General features: G+C 38.4%; 1 protein-coding gene across 1 annotated transcript in view; it reads left to right on the forward strand.

Annotated features, from left to right (window-relative positions):
- MTMR12 (myotubularin related protein 12) overlaps positions 1-24695 on the forward strand; it is a 30257-nt gene extending 5562 nt beyond the window's left edge. Inside the window, exons 5-16 of the mRNA XM_026865821.1 lie at positions 692-822; positions 1455-1548; positions 4547-4670; positions 5619-5694; positions 8999-9105; positions 11277-11401; positions 15638-15716; positions 17350-17420; positions 18408-18580; positions 19303-19470; positions 20402-20563; positions 21566-24695. Coding sequence (XP_026721622.1) covers positions 692-822; positions 1455-1548; positions 4547-4670; positions 5619-5694; positions 8999-9105; positions 11277-11401; positions 15638-15716; positions 17350-17420; positions 18408-18580; positions 19303-19470; positions 20402-20563; positions 21566-22141 — 1886 coding nt within the window. The 3' untranslated portion in view covers positions 22142-24695. The remainder of the gene's footprint in view (positions 1-691; positions 823-1454; positions 1549-4546; positions 4671-5618; positions 5695-8998; positions 9106-11276; positions 11402-15637; positions 15717-17349; positions 17421-18407; positions 18581-19302; positions 19471-20401; positions 20564-21565) is intronic.
- The last annotated feature ends 112 nt before the right edge of the window (positions 24696-24807 follow it).

Raw genomic sequence — 24807 nt, forward strand, 5'->3', positions numbered from 1 at the left:
CTTACAGGTATGCCTGTATTGCTAAAAAAAAAAAGGTAAACAAGAATGGGGCTGGTAATTTCTAAATAGTGGGGAAGGCTTTATTGAGAAGTCTGACCTTGGACTAGTGTTTATGAATGGTGGTGTAGATTCATGAGGGGGTGGACTAGGGAGAGACTAGTGGAAACTGGTTATGAGACACTACTTAGTTTCATATACAATGGCCTAGCTGGCAGCGCTTGAAGTTGTGAAATGATACATCCTCAAACAGAAGTGGACAAAGTGCTCTCTTGGGGACTTCATGGTGGTTAAAAAAAGAAAAAAAATTTTATTTTTTTTTTAGGAACTTAGAATGATTTCAGTTGTTTGGGGACTTTCCCTCAGGCAAAACTACTCAATTATGTTCTTTATGCATCTTGGAACTTTCAGTTTACTATGCAGTCAGAATGTGAACAGAAATAATCACTGAGCAGCTGGCTTGCTGCAAGTTTCGTTTCTATCTTGCAAGAACTAGTTTGAGTAGGCTTGAAAAGAAAAAAGCTGAGTATATTAGCACAAGATATTGACAGCTTGTTTTAGGGTGCTTGTTTTGACTTGTTAAAACTTGAGCTTGAATTAAGTTTCTTGAATTTCGGAAAGTCAAGCAGGGATAGCTTTATCAACAGATGGCAGAGTTCTTTTTGATATCTACTTAGACTTTTCAATTTTGCAGTTTATGATGAAAAAAAGAAACTTCTAACTGGACAACTGAGAAAATACCCAGAGAAGCTAATTATCTACTGTAAAGACCTCAGAGTATTTAATTTCTGCCTGAGATACACAAAAGAAGAGGAAGTGAAAAGAGTAAGTGTAGTAACTTAATTTGTTTTCCTTTTTTAAGCTTAGTGTTAGGTGTTTAGTTGTGGAAAGGGTGAAATTCACCCTGGGAGACCCCTTAAACTTGGAGTATTTTCTAATCATTCCCAATTGAGAGAAAAAGTAAGACTTTGATTTCTAGCTAACCTTTCTCATTAGACATCATTATGTGTAGCAGTTAAAAAGATCGGATGCACTGGCTTCTTGAAGAGAATGGGAGCTGTAAACTACTACATGAAATTAACTTCAGCTCAGGCAAACTTGTAAAGCAGTTCTGTTTGTAATACATAATTTTATTAGATTTTAGACTTCAGCCTTTCTCTTGTATGATAACTTGAGTTCTTTTGACAGGTTAATCTGAACTCCAAACTAGGAGTCTACTACCTTTATTTAAATAATGAGTCATTCTGAAAGTTGAACATGTATAACACTTCTCATTAAGCCAAGTGTTTTGCAGACAGTGGAGAAAGCTTTTTAAAAGTCGGTTTTCAGCTGTTGGGGATAAACAAAACTGCTCAATGGGTTCTAAAACCTGGGGAGGAGGGTAAAAAAATCACTTTTTTTTTTTACATTGACAGGCTTAGTCTGTGTTTGGGTGTTAATTTTTGGTCCTTTCCTAGATCGTCAGTGGTATAGTTCATCATAGCCAGACTCCTAAGCTGCTTAAACGCTTGTTTCTATTTTCTTATGCATCAGCTGCCCCAAACAACACAGGTAAACATTTTTTCTATGTTTGATCTGTATTTGTTGCATACTGTTAGTTTCTTAAGCAGTCTGGGACACTTAGTAGTGGAGTTTGCTCTTGTATTATGATTCTGCCCTGCTGGCAGATAACCTCAGAAATTCATTTTTCTCCTGCTATACATTGTTAGACTTGTTGCTAAAAATCTCTAAATTGTCTACTGCTGGTTTATGTCCTTCAGTATAGTTGCACAGAAGTTTTTTGCAAGCAAATTAGCATCACTGGATTGAAAACATACTGCGATTGATATGTGCAAATGCTTTGCACGTGCTTAACTAGAAAACATTTTGCTTATTTTATCAATGCGTTTTTCTGTACTATTGCAATGAAGCAAACTTCCTGCTTTTAATTCTTAAATTATTATGTTTTCAGTGGCATCTGACAAAGTATTTCCCTTTTTGCTGTTTGCAAGCGATCTGCTTCTCCCAGGCAACAGAAAAAAAAGTATAGATTTGCACAGCAAGATTCTAGTAGACATCTGACTTACACTTATAGCTAATTTACTACATAATCTTCCCATTTGATCAAACTTGGCTGAATAATATAGTAAGATGCAAAATACAATATAAAAAGTTGTCAGTGCACTTCCTACTATTTCATGGTTCAGTCTTCAACTGAAGTAATAGCGCTGTTCTGAGTTAGGCACCTGATTCTTAGTGCACCAGGAACACCTTTTCCTTTCACAGGGGGAAGTTTTGATGCACCCAAGGTATTTATTATAAATGATAGAGTAATTTATACATCATTATAAATATATAAAGGCATTTAGCAAAGTCACCCAAGGTCATATTATCAAAATATGTCAAGGAGTTCTAATTGAGATTAGAAGAAGCCTCTGGAGATAATCTAATCATATTCTTGTCCATTTACCCCTGTTTAGAGTAGGGTTAACTACAGCAAGCTCATCAGGGTCATGTCCAGTTGGGTTTTGAGTATCTCCAAGGGTCAAGGCTCCACAACCTTTCTGGACAGCCTGTTTCAATATTTGACTGTCCTTATAGTGAAAAAACTTATTCTTACATTTAAATGGGACTTGCTGTAGTCCAGCTTGTGTGCACAGCCTTTTGTCACATCACTGGATTCCACTGAGTCTGGATCCATTTTCTTGCCTCCCTTACCCTGCTTCCACCCCCAGTCAGGTGTTTATAAACATTGGAAAGATTTCTTGCCTCTCTGTGCCCCTGCCAAGTCTTCTCTTCTCCAAGTTGAATGATCCCAGCTCTCAGTCTCTCCTCATATGAAATCCTTCAAGCCCTTTAATGACCTGTGCAAGGTTTAATTCTTGCCAGGATGAGAGAGCATGTGGCTGTTGCCCCTCCCCCACCCACGCCAGTCGGGCTGGAAGTCAAACACAGACCCCGGCCAAAATAACAAGAAATTTAATACAACAGAGTGATAGAACAATCTGAATAACAACAGTATCAATGGTAACAACAATAAACAGCAATAACAGTGAACAAGACAAAAGATATACAGAGAAATACTGCTAAATGATCAAGGAGCAAACCTGCCGCGTGTGTGGCAAAAACCAACGCCAGAAGCGAAAGGTGAAAAGGCTCTGCCCCTGGACCTGACGTCAGCATGGTATGGATAACCCGGCTGGAGATCCCTTCCCCCTCTCTCTCTGCTGGGGAAAACTTTACTCTGTTCTGGCTGAACCAGGACATAACCTTAATGGGCCTTCACTGGACTTGGTTCAGCAAGCCTGTGTGTGTCTTCTACTGGGGAGCCCAGCACTGGACACAGCACTCCGAGAATGCCCTCACCAGTGCTGAGCTGAGAAGAACAATCACCTCATTCAGCCTGCAGGCAATGGTTTTTCTAATGCAGCCCAAAAGTACACTGGGTGCCTTTGCTACAAGGGCACATTGCTGGCTCAGGTAGTTCCTGAAGGCTTCATCTGTAGCTGGTGTTCAGTTTGAACTACAAACATCAGAAGGACTGTGAGTTTTTCCAGGTAGAGACTAAGCAAATGCAGGAGAAGCCTGGTCTTTATAGCAATATTGAAGTATTGCACCAGAATTCTTTCACATTTTGATAACTGTCTTCAACAATAAATGCCTGAATCTCATTCTTTATGAAGCTGTTACAGTACAAACCAAGTAGACTTTAGAAATTGGGTTTTATGCCTCTTATGGCCGATATTCTTAAAATCTTAACTTAACCTTTAGAACTCATTATTAATGTTTTGTTTCCAGCTGTAAATTTTTCATCTACCTTACCTTCTTAGGGTGGAAAGTTTTAACTTGCCATTGTATCTTCCATGGAAATTCTAGCTCTGTTTGGTATTTCAGTATTGATGTTGCAGGATACTTAATTATGATGGGCACATAAAACAATTGACCTTATTCCATAGATTATATGATTATTATACAAGACCTGAGGCTAAATCAACTTGCTGTCATAACTGTTCTGAGGTGGCTAAATAGAAATACAGGAGAATTTCTCAGCTGAAGTGATTGAGACTGAATTGCAAAAATCAGTTTTCTGCTTTTACCAAGTGCTTGAAATGTTTTATTCGGTGCAAAACTCCTATCCATGTTAAAAGAATGAGCTTTAAATGAAAAGAAATATCTGAATTGCAGAAGAGCTTTTGGTATGATTCTTAATACTACATTTAAGCCTGTGTTATTAGATGCCAGTCAGCTGCACTAGTATACAATAGTATTTGCTGCACAGCATCCTGGATTTTAGGCTGGGTGTGAGGACAGCCTCAACTGTATGGAAGTTCTGTAAGAACTGATTAGTTTCCATAGGAGAAACTATTTCTGAAGTTATTATGAAGTATTTGACAGAAGATGTTGTTAAAGATCAGACAGAAGCAGTGTGGTGTACAAAGGCATTTTATCTTTGACTCAAGGCTTTCTGTACACAAGAGGTTTTACTTGCTTATCTAACAACTGATTTAGGAGTGTTTTCATATTAGAGTTTCTGATAGTCTGCAAAGTTAACATTATTGATGTCTGGCAGATGGAAGAAACCAAACTGTGATGTTCGATACTCTTGAGGACTGGCGTGATGAGTTGGAGCGGACCAAAGGAAATGTGAAATACAAAGCAGTGACTACCAATGAATGCTACAGAGTGTCTGAAAAGTAAGCTTGCCCTTGTTAATAGTGAACTTTGAATATACGTCTTACTAAGATTTGCAAAAATCAGTGCTACCTTTGAGCATTATACAGTTCTTTAGGGTTTTTTAGGATCTGGTTTCCATTTATGAGATGCTTTGATTTAGGACCTCAGGAGGTCATCTTACACAACTGCTGCTTAGACAGGGTTAACTTCAACATTAGGTCAGGCTACACAGGACCTTGGTCAGTCAATGTGCTGATGGAAGTTAAGTTGCAATGACTTTAGTGGAAGGTTAGAGAAATCTACCAGTTTAGCTACATAGCATCTATTGGTAAGCCCTTTAGTATGTATACAAGGCTTTGTGCTTGTTGTTTGATAATCAGATCCTGAAAGGTTTCACAGACCTTGGAAATAAACACCAATTTTCAAAGAAGTCAACTATTTATTCTGTAACTCTGTCTTGAGAAGCCCAAGCTGAGGCTAAGTACTTATCTTTGTTGCTTCTGTGGGCTTTGAACATAGCTTTGCCTTATACTGGAAATTCATGGTATATTAAATGACATTCTTGAATAGTGATGCAAACTGTTTACAAGGCATGGAAATGGAACTAGTTATCTAATACGACAAGGGTATCTTTTGAAACAACAAAGAGTGAAAGAACCAAGGTGATCTTAACAATCAGTTTTAGATGTTACAATAAATGCAGGACTTAATTGCAGCCTTGGAAAGGCAGAGGAATGTTGCAGTGAAACTAAAGAGCTGAAGATTGGAAGAAAATACCTTATCCAGCTAAAAATAAATGTAGGGTGTTGAGGACAATATAATTATCTAGTAGGAAAGATTGTTGCAGCAGTAAGAGTGAATATATAATTAGCGTGTGGGCTAGAACACTCACAGTCATTAAAAGGAGCTTGGAGGTTGTTCTTTGTTCATTTTTTAAGTGCAAGAAACTCTTTTCTTTATTATCTTAGGCTGCCTTTGTATTTTGTTGTTCCCATATGTGTTTCTGAAGAGAGTATCTTGAAGTATCAAGGCAGAGGCATTCCTGTAAGTATGTATGCATGTCTGAGGGTAAGAAATCTTACTGAGAAGACAAAATTTCAGCTATCATTTCAGATGTTACTGCATGTTATTTTCAGAACTTGTTTTTAACAGCTCACATCTTTAACTAGTCATCTGGAGAAGGGGAAACAGATGTTGGAAGGAGAAGTGCTCAAAGTATTCTGTATTCTCCTGAACAGTGTAAAGCGAAACATATATGTATGGTTCAGAGCCCCCTTTTACTTGTATCAGATGTCTAATATCCTATAGTTTACATATCCTACTAGTCTGTCTATTTATCAGCCTGTTTTTCATGAGACTGAGTACTGACTGGCATCTAGCTGGACCAGGATGTAGGGCTTGAAATGCTGTTTAGGTACTGAGGAGAAGACCATGCATGTAGAGGTATAGCTAGCTGAATACATCCAGTTACCTAGCTTGCATGCTGATAACTAGTATGGCTGTGATGATACAGCATTTTTATGAAGTAGCCCAACTGAAAAACTAGTTCTACCAGTCTTGACAGTAAATGAAGTTAATTACGCTGTTTTGTCCCCCATAACAAACTGGCTTTGGCTTGCTACCTTGTACCAGAGTTTAAGAACCACTTAAGAGGTTGCTGAATGGCCATCAAATTTGCTAAGAAAAAACATGTTCACTTCATGCTCTTAAATTAATCAGTCAATGGAGAAGATAGTGGTGTACTGTCCTGCCTAATTTGTTTTTTCAGAGAGTGAAGTTCAAAACAACTTGGTTTGGTTAATTTTTTCTCAGATACTCAACTAGACAAATTACAGTGGCTGTTACACAGAAACAGAAGTGATTTATTTTTAATTGCATCTTGCATTCATAGAATCACAGAGTGGTTTGGGTTGGAAGAGACTTTTTAAAGGTCATCTAGTCCAACTCCTCCTGCAGTGGGCAGGGACATCTTCAACAGAACCAAGTTGCTCAGACCCTCAAAGCTAACCTGACCTTAAATGTTTCCAGGTATGGGGCATCTACCACATATGTGGGCAGTGTTTCACCAACCTCATTGCAAAAAAACTTATTCTTTGTATCTAGTCTGAATCTACTCTCTTTTAGTTTAAAACCATTACCCTGTATCCTATTGCAACAGGGCCTTTCAAAAAGTCTGTCCCCAGCTTTCCTGTAGGCCCTCTTTAAGTATTGAAAGGCTGCAGTAAGGTCTTCCTGGAGCCTTTTCTTCATGCTGAATGTCCTGGTTCAGCTAGGATAGGGTTAAGTTTCCTCAGCAGTGGGGAGGGGTCTCTATACTATGCTGACTGGGAACAGCTTCCTTTGTGGCTTTTGTCCCTGAGACCACATGTGACAGTGCTGCTGTGTCTCTTGCGGTATATCTCTGTATATCTTTTGTCCTGTTTACTATTATTAGTGTTGTTGTTACTGCTATTGTTGTTCGGTTTATTATTTGTTACACTGTTGTATTAAATTTTTCCTCATCTCAACCCCAGGATTTGTATCTCACTCCCTGCCCTGTACAGTTCGAGGATGGGGGAGGGACAACGTGGAGTGGTCTCAGGTCCCGGCAGGGCTTAAACCACCACACTGAACAAGCCCAGCTCTCTCAGTCTGTCCTCACAGGAGAGGTGTTCTAGCCCCCAATCATTTTTGTGGCCTCCTCTGGACCTGCTCCAGCAGGTCCCTGTATTTCCAGTGCTGAGGGCTCCAAAGCTGGACACAGTGTTCCAGGTTGGGTCTCACGAGAGCAGAATAGAGGGGCAGAATCCCTTCCCTCAACCTGCTGCTCACACTTCTCTTGATGCAGCCCAGGATACAGTTGGCTTCTGGGCTGCAAGTGCACACTGTCAGCTCATGTCCAGCTTTTCATCCATCAGTACCCACAAGTCCTCCTTAGCGGGGCTGCTCTCCATCCCTTCATCTCCCAGCCTTTTTTGAAACTGGGGGTTGCCATAACTCATGTGCAGGACCTTGCGCTTGGCCTTGTCGAACTTCTTTGAGATTCACATGGGTCTACTTCTTGAGCTTGTCCAGGTCTTTCTGAATGGCATCCTGTCTGTCCCTCAAGTGTGTCAACTGCAGCACTCAGCTTGGTGTTGTCTGCGAATTAGCTGAGGGTGCACTCGATCCCACTGTTTGTCACTGATGAAGGTATTAAACAGTGCTGATCCCTGTATGCACCCCTGAGGGGCACCAGGGGTGCATACAGGTGTCACTGATCTCCACCTGGACATTGAGCTGTTCACCATTACCCTCTGGATGTGACCATCCAGAGAGTTCCCTCATCCACCAAGCAGTCCATCCATCAAATCCATATCTCTGCAATTTAGAAAGGATGCTGTGTGGGACTGTCAGAGGCCTTATAGAAGTCCAGATAGATGTCATCTGTAGCTCTTTCCTTGTCTGCTGTTTAGAGGCTTTGTAGAACTCTTCTAATTATTTCTAAATTCTTTTGGGGAATCTAGTGTTAAAATAGCTTGACCATATTGTCAGTTTGTGATGATAGTGAGAGGGCAATATAGTAATTTTATCCACCCTTGATGATTGTGAGGCTTCTCCATCCTTCTGAGGTGTACTTCTTGACTAGTATAAATTGGTAGCAGAATTTTAACTTCCTGAATTGACTTGTGTAATATTCCTGATGAAAATTATTCTGACTCCCTGTTTCAAAGCGACTTTAAAGATCAGCTTGAGAGCTTCAAGCAGTAGGTGTGAGTCAAGAATTTATATATAAAGTGAAATAAGAAGCATTAAGAAATTATTTGCTATAAGGAGTACCTGTAACTTTGCAATCAAATTTAGTTGTGGAGTTTTTGATAAATATCTTACATCATATGCCTAGGTGACCCTTTATGCGTAGCTCATGTGGAAAGGCATGACAGTGTATCTATTGTGAGTTATCTTAAGGGTGAACTATAAGAAAAACATTACTGTATCTGTGCAGAGAAACTGCTGGCTAACATATGTATGAGTTAGTTACAAGAGCTGTCTTGCTGTGGCACATCTTCCAACATAATTTGGCCATAGACATTTTGATCAATTTTTTTTACATGTGAGAGCAGTTGAGAAGGTAATCTTCTGATCCTGTATGACATTTTATGTTTTCCTGTGCCTGTATAAAGCTTAACTTGCAAATGATAAAATAGTGTACTGAGGCATGTAGTTTTGGTGCAGATGTAGAAGTTTGCTTCTGCTGATGGCTCATTGAATACACCAAAAATTCAATGAAGCACAGCATAGAGAAGTTTCTTGTAATCACTTAGTTAAGCAAATACTTTGTATGGGACAGTTTACCAATTTTTATCACCTGGTAAATGTCTTTCTGCAGATTTGGTGTTGGTCTTGCCATAACGGTGCTGCTCTTCTCAAAATGTCTGCATTTCCCAAAGAACAGGATGACAGCACTTCACAAACGCAAAAAGCCTTCTTGGATGGGTCAGTAATAGCTATTCTGTCCACAACACTTTGCTTGGTATGGACCTTGCTTCTCTTTTCCATATATGCTGTATCTTTAAGCTTTCACGCATCAGGAAACGAGTTCTAGATCTAAAAGTAGTTTTCTGTAGTGGAATGGGTTTAAGCCCTTGGCCTAACAGCACTGGTCAATTGTGCAGGACTGTAACATCACTGAAGGCTTATTTGCGGAAATACATGTGTATATATATCAGACAAATCTCTGTACAAACTGTGGTGTCTTATTAGCTAAAGCAGCATCAAAGCCTGTAGTCTTAAGTACAGTTAAAGTATTGTTAGCTGATGGGCTCAATTGTGTTTGCAAGTAAGAGAAATCTAGACTCCATCTCTACATGTGGATTTGCAAGCTGAGTTTTAAAACTGCTGTCTTCTGAGAACTACATTCATGTTCTTAAATAACTTTAAAGTGACCTAAAAATGACTGAGGCAGTCTAGCAGTTCACTACTACTTTCAGATGTGATGGCTGACAGTACTTTGTTTCAGCTGAGGTATTTCGGTTTGAACTGATTTAGTTCAGCAGTCTGAAAAATGCCAAAGTTAATGTAAGGGGAAGAGCACAGCTGCCTAGCTGAGAGTTACAGCAGGAACTTCTTGCTCCTTTTCTGGCTTTTTTTAACCTCTCTAGGAGAGAATTTCTCTCAGCAGCAAGCTATTAGATCAGGCTAATATGTACAGTTTGTACTGCTTTGCCACTAGCTCCTTTCTCCTCATAGGTGGAGAATGAGTTAATCACACAGAACTAACAGAAAATAGCTTGATTAGGCTCATAAAGCATCATTTGTTTATAAGACTATACTTGCATGGGAAAGGCTTTTGAGCCTTCCTACAGATTCTCTAATGTTTCTTGCCTGGAATGGGGAAGTTTACATGACTTATAACTCTTTTCAATACTGTTTCATAACATGAAAGTAAGTAAAAGTAGCAGTAAGCTGTAACAAGGTATCAACTGGTATTTTGATGCCTTGTCTGGAGCCATCTGAACTTGGAGCAGTATTGGTGGTTTTCTTTGCTATGGAGTAATTGTGGTTAACCACTAATATTCAAAAATATATCTACAAATTGTCCATTAGGCTCTGTTAACTTGCCATTGTAATAGTAGTCTGAACTCAAGCACACAGCAGATGTTTGTAACTCACAGCTTCTTTTATTGATAAAGCTGTTCAGAGGCAGATCTTCTAGCACAGATTGTTTACTTCAGTTTGGAAGAAGTACCATAATTGACAAATTATTGCTTTTCCTCAGTTCCCTTATCTGATGCATCTTTCAGTAGGTCTAATAACATGCATTTCTGATGCAGACACCTGTAGTTCTCACCTAAAGCAGGCCTCTCAGCTACAACATACAGGCAACAAAGTACTCTGTCCTGTTTGAGCAAGTGCCTGCAAGGCTTCCCTTGAAGTATGAGCTAGAGCAGCTTTTCCCAAATCATGACAATAAAAAGCCAGCCTGACAACAGAGGTATTTACTAAACTGATGTTCATCTGAGCTCTGGAGCATGAATGAGAGGGGGTGTTCGGGGTTCGAACCAAAGCTTTCTCTGGCCTAGTATTTTTTCCTCTCCTCCTAGGGAAAAATTTAGCAGATATGCAGGGAAGTACAAGGCAGGTATTTTGTCTTGTTTGACTTCAAATTGTTGTTTCTTTGTTAATCATGTGTTTGATTAGCTGACTTGGCAGCTAGATATCAGAATGTAATTTGATTTGTAAAAGTCAAGAGAAATTTTAAGTGTCTGCTGGGAGGTTTGGGTGTTTCTATCCATCTCTGCTTTCTGGATTCACCTCTAAATAGCCTGCTAATAAAGTAATTTTGGTGTGTCTAGTGAAGACAATACTAAAGAATCAGTAGTAAAAATCCAAGTAGTGCTTGTAATAGTCATAAATGCACAAATATGCACAAATACAATTTTATTGGTGTAATCATTAAGAGCAGCAAAACTTGTGTCATAAGCTTGTAGGCAAACTTCCAGCCAGTACAAAATGCATAGAGGCCATTAGCTTTCCAGGTTGTGTATCTTTTGGTATTACAGCTGTTGCCCAAACCATGCCTATTAACTTTGTCTGCAGTGATAATAGTTAGTGCATTATTTGACTTGTGAAACAGAATGCTTTAATCTCTTGATGATTTGATTTAGAATCTATAAGACCATTAGCAAACCTCCTTATGAACTCCTGAAGATGGATGACTTGTCAAGCAGCCTTCCATCTTTGCAAGATATCCAGACTGCATACACAAGATTTAAACAGCTGTTTTTGATAGGTAAGTCAAACTTTAAGGTAGTCTTTTTGTCTCTAAAGTGACTGAGATGCAAAGCATAACGATGCTGATTTATGTCTCATGAATACAGTCTTTGTCTTGATTGGTGTCTTGCTTTTGATGGTGGTTAAAAGCAGACTTTTAAATACATAACTGAAGACTGTGCTTATGAGTGGCATGTTCATGGAGGTTTGTAGTTCTTAGACTTACTACTTCTTGCTAAGCAGTCACAGTACCTGAAAATTACTTTTAAAAATAGCAACTATGGAGTTTAAATGTTAGTTGGAATACACTAGCTGGATTAGAATTTATGGGAAATATTTTTCAATCTTCTGTGGTCTGAAATTGAATATTAAGTGTTAACATTTTAAACCTTTGTGCTATGTCAAGAATTGAGTCTAAATGCTAGTTATTTTTTTTGCCCAAGCTTTTGTTACAACCTAGTCACATTTCAAAATATATGAAGTGTGAGCTTGCTTAAAATTCTGCCACTCTGGCTATAGGGATAAACATGACTACCATAAATAGTAAATCTACTTTGAGGGAGTAAAAATGGGAGCTATGTGAAAGTATAAGCTAGGCTTTCAGACTTTTTAGGACTAACTATTTTGCTGTCATGAAACTGTCATGAGGCCAGTACTGGGGCCTCACTTCTTGACATGGAAAAAGCTTCACACCACTTTGCATCTGTGCAGTGTGCCAGTGGGTCTTCTACAAGATAATGAGGGTAAATGTTACAATACCTCTGTCTGGTGGCGTGCTGAATGCTGGGGCAGTTCACCTGTGGCTATTGATGTTGGACATAACTGACCTGATCATCACTGAGGAACTGTATATTTGCAGTGTAGCCTACAGACAGTAACCACATCCTATTGGTATTTAGCTTGTAAGGTGGTATTGATTGCAAATTAGTATGAAGGGTTTCTGGCAAATATGTAGTAAAGATCTCAGTGACACTCTGAAGAGAAGCCCAAGATACATGAGGTATTTGCTAGAGTTTCACATTGAGGATTTTGTCCTGAATACACAAACCCACAGTGAATCTTCAGAGCTAAAAACACCTACCTATATTTTAATATAGTTTCTGGTAACTCTTATAGGGAAAAGGCTAAAGCTTCAATTTAAGTCATTTAACACCTCTTGGGATATACTGCATATTTCAATGATGTAATTGTATCATCTTACATCACATGAAGCAGAAGGGAATAGGTTAAACCGGCACTCCAGTAAGAGTTTTTGTCTTGCAGCTTTTTAAAGAAGCTTCGTTAGTGGACTATAGCTCACTTGAATATAGCATTGTGCGTTAGCAGTGAGAAAATCATTCAGTTAACTTTTTGCAGAAGTACAAATTGTACAGAAATTGACTACCTTACTAGTATTTTTCAAAGTCTGAACACATTAGCCATTATTTTTGATCTATATATGCTAGTTAATTCAATTTAGGTAACTTGAGATGTTGGTTGACGAGAAGTTTGACATGAGCTGTCAGTGTGCATTTGCAGCCCAGAAAGCCAACCATATTGTAGGCTGCATCAAGAGAAGCATGACCAGCAGGTCAAGGGAGGGGATTCTCCCCTTCTGCTCCACTTTTGTGAGACCCCACCTGGAGTTCTGTGTTCAGTGCTGGGGCCCCCAGTGTAAGAAGAACATGGACCTGCTCCAGTGGATCCAGAAGAGGCCACAAAGATGACCAGGGGGCTGGAGCACCTCCCCTGTGAGGACAGGCTGAGAGAGTTGAGGTTGTTCAGCCTGGAGAAAAGAAGGTTCTGGGGAGACCTTATAGCGGCCTTCCAGTACTTAAAGGGGCTACAGGAAAGATGGGGAGGGACCCTTTATTGGGGACTGTGGTTATAGGATGAGGGACAATGGTTTTAAACTGAAAGAGGATAGATTTAAATTAGATATTATGAAGAAATCCTTTACTGTGAGGGTGGTGAGGCCCTGGCACAGGTTTCCCAGAGAAGCTGTGGCTGCCCCCTCCCTGGCAGTGTTCAAGGCCAGGCTGGACGGGGCTTTGAGCAACCTGGTGTAGTGGAAGGTGTCCCTGCCCATGGCAGGGGGGTTGGAACTAGGTGATCTTTAAGGTCCCTTACAACCCAAACCATTCTATAATTTTTATGAACTTCCAGTGTAACTTAAATTTGCTGAACACATGCCCAAACTTAAGTTTCAGGTTGTTTTTTTTTTTTTAAAAAAAGCCCTATTAAGCAAAACAGGAACCATAGTAGTAGGTAACTGCTTGAAAGAGGATTGTGATGGGAACAGCTTAGGTCCTCTGAAATTGTTTGTCTTATTTGAAATGTTGCAAAAACATGCTGGTTTTGCTACATTGCTCACAAGCCTCATTATATGCCATTTGCCCACATAAGATTTTTAACTTTTTGGTTTTGAAGTGCTAGTGGAGTATTTCTTCATTGCCCTAAGACAAGGGCAAGGAGACAGGGAGGAAGGGAAAGCTTGCGCTCTATTGCGCTGTTATTAAGCAGAATTGCATCAGGAGTAAAAGGAGTAAAACAAGCTGCAAGTGTTTTGTTCAGTCTTTAAAAAGTTCCTGTTTTGTCTTAGAGATTACTTTGGCTGGTGGAGAACTGCCATAGCAAGTAACTGTTTGTAGAAACCTGCATATAAGTGGTTGAGTCTAATTTGGGTTGAGAACGATTGAACAAAACAAACAGCCAGCCACACTTTAGCTACTCAGCTTCCTGGAGTAAAACTCTTCTATACTGTCCATAATGTAAGAGAACTAAAGAAAACTTCAGACTGTAAATGTTACTGCTATAGATGAAAGCCTGTTATTTCTACAGGAAAAAAGACAAAAATCTCTTTTTCTTGTTGTCATGGGTTTTGGGTGGGTTTGAAAGACTAGAAATTGGTACTATAATGTTGCCTTGATTCAGAATGGACAGAAGTTTTTCCAGTAGCACTGGCAGACTAAATGAAATATGAGATTTGAGTGTAAGGGAATATTCTAGAACTTGAATGGAGGGAAGTAAAGGGTATCTTAAAGTACTGTAAGGTATGTACTTTAAAGGCTATCATACTTAAAGGTTGGAAGTTAATTTGAAGATATTAATCAGAAGATTGGAGAAAACTACATCTGATGTGAATAGAACTGACTAGGGAGCTTTGAAGGTGTCTTCTAATGCTTTTGAGAAGAACTCGTTTCTATGGCCAGGGTGAAATAAATCAGGGAAAGAAAGATACTTTATTAAAATGCTTAATGAACAGAATGAGGGGCATAAGCAGGCATGGAGACAGAACAACTACAGGAACAAAGTAGATATGTCCGTGCACTTGAGGATCATAGATGCAAGAAGACAAGACAGAAGTGAGTATGTGTTCAGATTAAACATTGGAAGCATATGGAGAGACCTTGGGAGGTGAAAATAACTTACACAGAAACATGCAGAACTGACGCTATTCAGGTGGAGGGTAGGGAAGGAGCTAAGTGTGATGTATCTCAGTTGTTTCTCAGTAGTAGAACTGTTGTAGACCTTGGGCTTCAAGGTTTGTGTCTTATGCAGGAAAGGTAATCTATTCTGGTTTTAATTGACTGTATCAGGTGGTGAGAGCTCTCTAGTTTCTGAATGTTGGCTTTGATAAAAATAAAAGCAAGAGATTTAGGTTGCATTTTAAAAGCTACAAAAATCCTAGTGGAATTCATAAGAGTTTAGTGACTCTGTGGTGTTGTACTTGGCTTCACAGTTTCTTAGCTATTCCCTTTTCATTGTGTTTTCATTGCCACTGAAGAGGCATTCAAACTTTAAAACCTTTTCAGGTAGTCTAACATTCCATAGATTTGTTTAACCTCCTAAAATGCGTTTGTGTTTGGCTCTAATGGTAATAACTTTCAAAATCCAGCCTCCTTATATTAAGCTTTATGTAGATCATACTTCATAGTCAAGGTAATGAATTTGGAAGAACCATTGCCTCTGATTAAACTTCTTTTCCTTTCCCATTTAAATCAACAGATTTATTTACTTGGTTTGGTTGCTGTGAACCTACAGCATACTTCTAAAAGCCTGTGGTGTTAAACTTAAGCTTTACTGGTGTTTGTAGGACTACTTCACTTCCTCATTTAGTTATAGGATGTTGACTTTAACAGTGAATAGAATTTACTGACTCCTTAGTATTGGTTGTTTTATAACAGTTTGTAACTGAGGAGTAATAAAATGGATGGCTGTTAATTAGCACTACGTATATGTGAACAAACAAATTTTTGGTTTTGTTTTTCTGCAGATAACAGTACAGACTTCTGGGCAACTGATGTGAAATGGTTTTCATTACTGGAGAGCACAAACTGGCTAGAGATCATCAGGTTTGCTATATCTGTAACTTTCTGGGCTTCAAATTGTGTTCAGTGCCTTTGTAGTGGGTTTTCTAGCTAATTTCTTGAAATATGATGACATTCTTCACCTCCAGTAGGAAAGAAAATTAAGACAGACTTATAGTCCCATTTATCTGTCTTATTTCTACAACTTGAGACAGTGTTTTTACAGTGCAGGCTTGTGTTAAGCCTCCCACAGTAAAGGATGTGAGAAGTAGCAGATAGTTCTAATTACAACTCTTCCAGCAAACCTATTAAAACTATAGATCCAGTAATGTCTTTGCTGCATTTAGTTGACTTCTTTCCAAACTGAAGAATCCTATTTGCTTCTTGCATGAAACCCATTCTGTGTCTCTGACTAGCTTTGCCGTTCTTCTCTACTCTCTACTTCTGTAATATCCTTTAGGACAGAATGAACTGCGGTATTCAAGATGTTAGCCCACCAAAGACTTATAAAATGACAGTTGTTATCAGTTTTGTCCCCTTCCTCTCCTGATTGTTCTTTTTTCTTCTCTCACAGTGAGTAAGTGTTGGAATGGTGTTGGCTAACTTAAGGCTTAAGTGGAATGTTGAGGGGTTTTACTTGGTTTTGGTGTTAATTTGTGCTAGCTCTGTTGTCTGCCAGTTTATTCTGTGATCAGTGTGTTACTATGAAGTTCTTCTGCATTCAGCTTCTGTTCTTTCTAGTGTTAATAAATATTGATAGCTATTCATTTCTTAATCCAGAATTTAAATGTGTTGAATGAGAGGTTCTACTGAAGATCATATGTTGAGGAATGCATTGACATAACCAAGATCACAAGTAGTTTAAAGTTAATACCAGTCCAAGTTCCTATCCTTATGTTGTTTTGAGACTGGTTGTTTCCATATTTGGATCCGGTTGCTTCCTGGATCAGCCTGTTCTTGGCTCGTGCAGTCAATAGGAATGTCTTTTTTTCAGCTATTCTAGATGCTAGAACAAAGAATCTGACAACTCCACACTTAGAAAATAAACTGTCAGCTTCTATTAGTGACATAAGCAGTTGCAAGAATCCTAATTTGTGTGCATGCTTTTGCTGAAAATAACCAACTTTATAAAAAGTTAGGTCTAGAAACCAACAATGTTACATCTGGTTTTATGTTTAATTCCATTCAGTCTCCCCGTGCAATAACAATCTCTGAATATATTGTGTCTGCATGTTTACAGGAGCAGATTGCTGATCCTTCCCTCTGACTCTTAAAACCAGATTATGTGAGAAATGTAGTATGTAGTAGATTAGAACATAAGTGTAGTGATGTTAACTCTTTCTAGGATAAAGATCTGGCTTTTAGCAGTTGTAATACTTTAGTGTGTGGGTGTGATGACTGCTGTTGATACAGAATGAAATACTCTATTACAAATGCATGAAGATAACAACTGGAAATTCATGACCAATGGCCAAATAAAGATAGCTCTTGAAAGTTTGTTCTTGAGGCTAAACAGTTTTTCGTTTACACAAGTTGAGCATAGCTTTCATTGTTTTAAAGGATTAGTCAGGTTTTGGTAGTATAGCATTCTGACCCCTTCTAGGGGAAACTAATGTAAGAAATTTATGAGTAAAAGTGCTATGGAAATGTTCAGTTATCTTTTCCTGTACCACAACAGGCGAGTCTTGAAGAAAGCAATAGAAGTTGCTGAGTGTCTTGAAAGACAGCATACAAATGTTCTCCTTATAGGTAAGAATTAAATGAGATTGTCCTGTACATTTTTAATTATGGTAGAGGCTGGTAAAATTGAGAGAGTACTCAAAATACCAGACAACTAAATCTTTTGCACTCCTGGAAATTCTTCCTGTACTTAAAAAAACATGGTAATCATAGTTCCAGGCTAAGAAAAATGTTGTGAATGAGAGAGCTGCTGATAAATTGGCAGGAGAGTCATGCTACCTCTTGCGTATGCATTCCTGTTTCCTAACTTACTTTATTAAAGGTCTCCTAGTCCATTTGCTGTACTTTAAGGGGGTGGGGGGCACACCTACACAAAGAACATGGAGCATGAAAATTTTTTTTTCTGTGTTCTAGATACACACTGAATACTATGTAGACCATTTATTAAAAATTCATGAAAGAATATGCTTATTGTACACATCTTGAGCAGTGTTTTCCTAGATTGAGTAAAGTAATCACATGAAAAACCAAACTCAATGTTAACCATTAAGCTATTTTGGATTAGTAATTCAGTTGGGTTTTTTCCACACACTGCCATTTGAGGAACATGTCACAGGGAAGAGATCTTTCTAGAAGGCACCTGAAAGGTGAAGAATGCATGTTGCATGAGGAGGCAATTCCACACCTTGTGACAAGACGGATGCAGGATAGGAGAGGGCAAGGACAAATAGCTGGCCCGGTAGCATAGGGCAGGAGGGGCAGTATATGCACTGTGGAGACTGAAGGGCATAGCCTTCAGAGTTACAGTAGTAAAAGCTTGGGTTTTGCAGGTTTTATTGTCAAAGTATTATTCTCGTATAAGTGTACAAGAAACATGACATTTTTACAAAGGGAGGTATTAGAAACATGGATTAACTTCCCTCTGATGGTGTAACACCTTGCTTCCCTGATCTTGAAATACAATTTTGTTTATGTGAAGCTAGCTGTACTTTGCTTTCTTTCTCAAAGTTTTAGGAATGGCTTAGTAGACAATGTAGTTTCTGTTCTTTTCTGTAGAAGAGAGTGCTACTGATCTGTGCTGTGTAATCTCTAGTCTGGTTCAAGTGATGATGGATTCATACAGCAGAACAAAGTCAGGATTTCAGAGCCTTATTCAGAAGGAGTGGGTAATTGGAGGACATGGCTTTTTGGATCGTTGTAACCACTTACATAAAAGTGACAAAGAGGAGGTATGATTTTTAAATTACTGTTCTTACTATTTAAAAGTTTACTTGGCATAAGGATTTACATGTTGGTCAGAAGTTCCAATTACTTTGATCTTTAATTTTATGTTTTGGTTTATGAGTTGGCTTTGTACAGTGTCACTATTTTTGTTGTTTAGAGTTCAGCAAAGTCATTGTAATAACTAAAGAGAACGAATGTAAAATTTCCTGTTCAATCTTGGAGTCTTATGAAGACATTATCTCCTGTCCTTTTAAACTTTGTTAAATGGTAGTAATGTCTGTAGAAATAGCTCAAGTGAATTGCCTATTCCTGTCACATCTAGAGTTTAACTTTATACTGTCTTGCTAGATGCTGCAGTCTCACCTCTCCATTTTTGTTTATATTTTAGGAATAGATCAAATTGCAATATAGAATGGAAATAGTAAGTGTAAACTGACTAGTTCTGATCAGGAATTTCTATAAACTCATTTTGCCAGCTTTAAAAAGCAGCATAGGAGCAACTTTCATCGCAAATTCAGAAAGTATTTCTCTTCTGTCAACAATTGGCCAGGGGTAGCTGAGACGATACTTCTGCAGAGTTCAGCCAAAGTTATATGCAGCAGTTCTGTAGTTAACCAGACAGTTTTCCTTAAGACTTATATTTGGAGACCTAAATACTATAAAATAAATAGTTTTCATGGTGGAACACTTTTTTTTCTGAAACTGATGAAGTATTTTCTTTACTTAGGCTCCTGTTTTTCTGCTCCTGCTAAATTGTGTTTGGCAGTTGGTACAACAGTATCCTCCAGCATTTGAGTTCACAGAAACTTACTTAACTGTCTTGTCAGACAGCCTCTATGTGCCTATTTTTAGTACTTTCTTCTTCAATTCGCAACATCAAAAAGACACTAATACGGTAAGGGTTTGTTGTTTTGTGGATGCAGTGTGTTGGAGAACAGGTTTGACCAACAAACAAGGAACACTCAAATTCCCCAGCAGCATGTTTGTCCATTCTTATTTGAAGGGTGATGCCTTGAAGGGTGAATGAGTGCAACTTTGGGTATAAGGAGTCAAGTTCAAAACTCAGGAGTTTATGATGATGAAAGGAATATCACTTAGGAATATGTTTTACTTCTAATGTGTGGCTACAGATCCATGTTTATTGCTCTTCAGTGAAAATGGAGCTCCTTAATCTAAGAGGAGTATCTTGCTGTCCTGCAGAATAAGTTGTCTACAGAAGTCTTTTATAGCATTTTCTCTGTATCCCAAAATCAACATTTTCTGAATGTTGATTTACATCATGCTTTTCTCCAGTCTAAGAAGCTGGAAGCAATGGGAGTATCCTCTGCAAGGCTGCACAGAGACTGAAAAAAACAAAAGTGAAGATCAGAGTCTTGCATATAAACAAAACATTGATGATAAAATTTCAGGTAGTAGCACTGCATAACCGCAGTTAACTTTTGAAGTTTGAAGAGGTTTAATCCACAGTTGCAACATGCCCCATGTGTTTGAAGAATTCAAGTGCCTGCCTCCTGCACAATTTTCAAAACTTTTTGTTTTTCCTTAGATTATTTAATCTGATTTTCAACAGTGAAAGGCATTCTTGGTAGTGTCTAATTCTGCTGTTGAAATGGAATGCTGTCTGAAGGTAGAGATTAATGCACAATAGCCTTTGTGTCTGTACTTACTTGCATCTAATAATGTTGTTCAGCTACTGAGTACATAGAAGTCATGAGTGTTGGTGCAACTCTGTGGTGTCTTCTGTGAAAAGCCAGTTTCTTAATTTCACCTTGACTTGGTAGAATTCCTTTCTAGCAGTATTAATTATGACCGGTTTGTTTTGGCAGAGTGGTGAAACCCTCAATACACAAAGTGGTCCTTTCAGATTTCTCACTGTGTGGGACTGGTCTGTGCAGTTTGACCCCAAGGCCCAGGCTTTCCTGAACAACCCTCTTTATGCGGAGAAGCCAAAACCAGATAAAAGTCAACGGAAAACTGCACGATTCAAAGTAAGATATGTGCTGTTTTAACTATTTTTTTTCAAAATGATAAAGTATGAGTTGTGAAAAATATTTTTAAATATAGTTACAGTGGAAGTATTGGTGCAAATGTTTTTTTAATTGACAAAATACATCTGTGCCTCATACTCACCTGGATCTTAATGTGATTTTCACCAACCTCAGTTATAAATCACTGTAAAACAGTTACTGTGCATAGCTGTGAACTTAGGGGGCTTTTCTTCATATTTTTGTGCAAGTGTGGTGATAACTCAGGGGACTCTACATCCAGGTGAGTTGCACTGACACGTTTGAAATGAGTTTATTTTGTTGTTCTATGGAATACCTAACTGAAATAGATAGCAGGTTTAAAATTGCCTCCCTAACTAATTGGAGTGTGTGGATGCCCTTGAAGGGGGAGGGGAACTGAAAACAACAAAAAATGTCTAGGGTAGGGAAAATTATGGGTGGACCGACCACCTTCTTACTGGAAATTAGCATAAATTCAGTAAGAAAAGTTTGTTTGGAGTAGCCTCTTTTGATTGTAATATCCCTGTTGGTTAAATTGTTCTGTAAAAGCATTCTCAAGTGAGATGCTGTCAGTATAATCTACAGCATTAATTAGGGAACTCTTATGCAGTGGGATGCAGTGAGGAGCCACTGGATAAAAACTTCTAAATCGAGTGCTTTTTTATTTGGGTGGCTAGCTTAAACTAAACGTGGAAGTCTGTAATACTTGAATGTATGGGAAGAACTCTCCTTTTTCAAAGAAAAATTCAGTGTTACTTCATTGCTATAGTTACAGTGCAGGGAAGGTATCTGGGAATACTAAGCATGCTGTGTGAAGTATTTGGTGTATTAGCCTTCGAGCAGTAACAGTTTTGGACTGTACAGCAAAGCAGTGGCTGTCTTTGCTTGTAAATATTTTCTGAATACAAGTTCTGTTTTTATTCCTCTTAAGATGCCTTCTAAAGTCCACCAATATTTATCTTGTGTTTTTTTTTTCTCCTAAAGCATCAACGGCAACTGTCTTTGCCATTGACACCAACAAAATCTTCCACTAAGAGAGGATTTTTCAGGGAGGAAACAGATCATTTAATTAAAAACATTCTGGGTAAAAGAATTGGCAAGTTCATAAACTCTTCAGATGAACCTTCTAATAGTTTCAGGGAATTTTATGATAGTTGGCATAGTAAACCTGTTGACTATCACGGTCTTCTGTTACCTCGCATCGATGGCCCTGAAATCAAAGTCTGGGCACAACGGTATTTGCGATGGATTCCTGAAGCTCAGCTTCATGGTGGTGGTACAATAGCTACAGCTGCCAAGATTTTGGACCTGATGGAGGAAGTGCAAAGCTTGCAGGTGAAAATGGATGAAGAACATAGTCAAGCTGTTTCTGGAGATGTACGTTCTGTTCCTCTGTTGAGAAATTCTGCCCGTTTGTCATCCTTGTTTCCATTTGCATTACTTCAGAGACAGTCTATCAAACCAGCTTTACCTACTAGCACCTGGAAAGACTTGGAAGATGAAGATGACTTGGTCAAAAGGGATGACGAATTTGTTGATCTAAGTGGTGGTATGTCATGAAGTGTATATAAATGAAAGTATGAATTGTATGTGGCTAAGCTCTGAGTTTAAAATGTTGTACTGTATTCTCATATAAGGAACTCAAGCATCTGCAGCCTGTTTAATGGGTTTGTTGGGTTAAAAAAACCACCTTGGTTGGAAAGAACTAGTTGTCATGATTAACTGAGCATATTTTGAACCTCCATTTCACTCTAACAATATTTATTGCAGAAACACATTTTTTTAGCATAGGGGTAATAAAAACAGAAGTCTAGGCTGGCGTAGCTACATGGCCACTTTGTTTAAAAAAGAAACAACAAAAAAACTATTTTCTGATGTAAAGGTGGAATACAAATATGTACAGCCGCAGCCACTATTTTAATGTAAATCCTCTTCCCCCTCTGCTAAGAGCACTAGGATTGGAAGTACTGTGACTAAGAATGTAGTATTTCCTCCTCATGTGAAATAAACAGGGAAAGGTGCAACTAAGTGTGCATTTACAAATAAGCTTTTTACATCTGAGGAATAAACTTGTCACCAGGGGTTTTCTGTCTACTGTGGCATCAACCAAAGTCATTGTGCTTGTCAGCTTCATCTTTTCTGACAGTGTTCATCTTTGGCTTGCAGCACTTCACCTTGTGTGGTATTATAATAGCAGCTTGACTGCTCTAAGCCTGTGCATGCGCTTAGCTTAAGGATCAGATGCAAGAGCTTAAGTACACATTTCAAGTCCTGCTGTGTGGCTGCTGTGCTGTATTCTCTTGCTGCCTTGGAATATGAAGTCCCAAATGTTTGCTGTTAATTGTGAGAAATAGCCTGACTGAGATTCTGATTTGCCAAGAGTATTTTTTCTCATTTTAATAGTGAGACTTTAATTTTTAACTTCCCCATTTATGCCAGTTGCCTTTGAGGCTTTCTGTAGCTTTGCACTGAGACCCTCCACACAGAAGGGAAGACTCTCTGTAATCCTGCAGTGAAGCTGGATTTGCAGTCTGTTGCCACTTGTCGTGAGTTGGTACAGCTTATGAATGTGGCGTTCATACCATATGAACACTTGCATCCTGTTGCTGGATGTTATAACAGTACCTCAGTGAAAAAAGCCATAAAGAAATGCCTGTTGACTTTGATCTACTGTGTGTATGTTTATATATAAAGTATTTTTACTGCAAATAATCTTCCTTTGTAAAGCTGAATATTATTTGACTGTCAAGTCTATTTTGAACCCTTAAATTCTAGAATATCATAATGGATGCAGGTCATAAGATCAGTTACACTGAGGGTAGACAGTGACTGTTTTCTCTGTTGTCCTACCAATTTAGAAATCCATGCTGTACAACTTAGCTGGTGGAGAAACTGTTGCTTAAATTGATCCCCTCAGTGTAATCGGGGATATAAACAGCGTTGCAGATTAATCACACTGAGTTGTATTAATATGTATAGCAAAAATTTATCAGCAGCACTCTAAAAATGTTAAAATAAGTGTATTAATGGGGAAGGGGGAGAACTTAATGAAACTATGCCAAAATGAAGCTTCCCAACTCTTGATTGCCTTAAGTCTTAGTAGTGCAAGGACAATACTTGAGTTTGTAGCATTTTCTTTAAAAATACACTAGTACTTATGCTTTATTCTGTGACACATATAATCTTACAGTTAGCCCTTGTTGGAATGGGCTGTCCAGCACGTGTCCTTCAGACTTTAGTTCAAGTGACTCATGTATGCAATAATACTTTGCATGTTGAATGACAAATGCATTTTTATGGTGAAAAAATACCCATCATTCTAAGGTCACTTGTGTTCAAGGGGTTTTTTTAAACACTGCCATTAGAGAAAAAATTAAATGGATTTTTCTATACTTTTGATCAATCTGTTGTAATGTTTCAGTCATGAAGATTACATATTTATGTTAAAGAACAGATGTTGGATGTCTTATGTGTACATAAGTTATCAGAAGTTTATATAGAAGAGAAACATGTATGTGGAATTGAACATGGGGATACTTCTAATGTAGAATAAATACCATTGTTACTAGTTTTCTGATCTGTGGGATTGGAAATGTACTTAATATTTTTATTCCAGGCTTCTGTTTATACCTCCCAAGTTTTTACACTGAATGCAAGCTAGAAGCTTTACAGTTTGGTGGGGTTTTCTTTAATACTGTCTTTTCTCTCTACTGGGCTGTTTGGAGAGTGTCAATAAAATATACTTTGACATATTTGTCCTGAAATGAGAATGTATGTTAATGTCATATTTTGCAAATGATGCTTTAAATCACACTTCACAGTCTGCAGTGACAAGACTTTTCTAGCTATATGCTGGGTTTGTACAGACTGTTGCAGGGAGGAAGCTGTGCAGTTTTGACCTGTTTGTACTTCTTGGAGAGATGCTGTCAGCTCAGGAAACAGGAAAGTTCAGTGCAGTAGTAGTAGGATGACTATGGAAAGCTAATAAGGTGGTCTAGAAACTGTCTGCTGAATGGCAGTGTAGTTTTATTAAAGTTTATTTTAGTCTTAGCAGTGTACTTGTCTTCCCTCATTTCAAGCAGGAACATTGTTCTTACAAAGTTGAACTAAGCAATTTCTTGAAATTGCTACAGCGGGGTAATTCTCAAACCAAATGTGTGTTGAGCATGGCTTGGGAGATGGTCACAGTAAGCCACAGAGTACAAATTTTAAACTTTTTTCAAATA

The sequence above is a fragment of the Athene cunicularia genome (assembly GCF_003259725.1).
Source record: "Athene cunicularia isolate RWA chromosome Z unlocalized genomic scaffold, athCun1 chrZ_part1, whole genome shotgun sequence".
In the NCBI taxonomy this organism is placed as follows: Eukaryota; Metazoa; Chordata; class Aves; order Strigiformes; family Strigidae; genus Athene; species Athene cunicularia.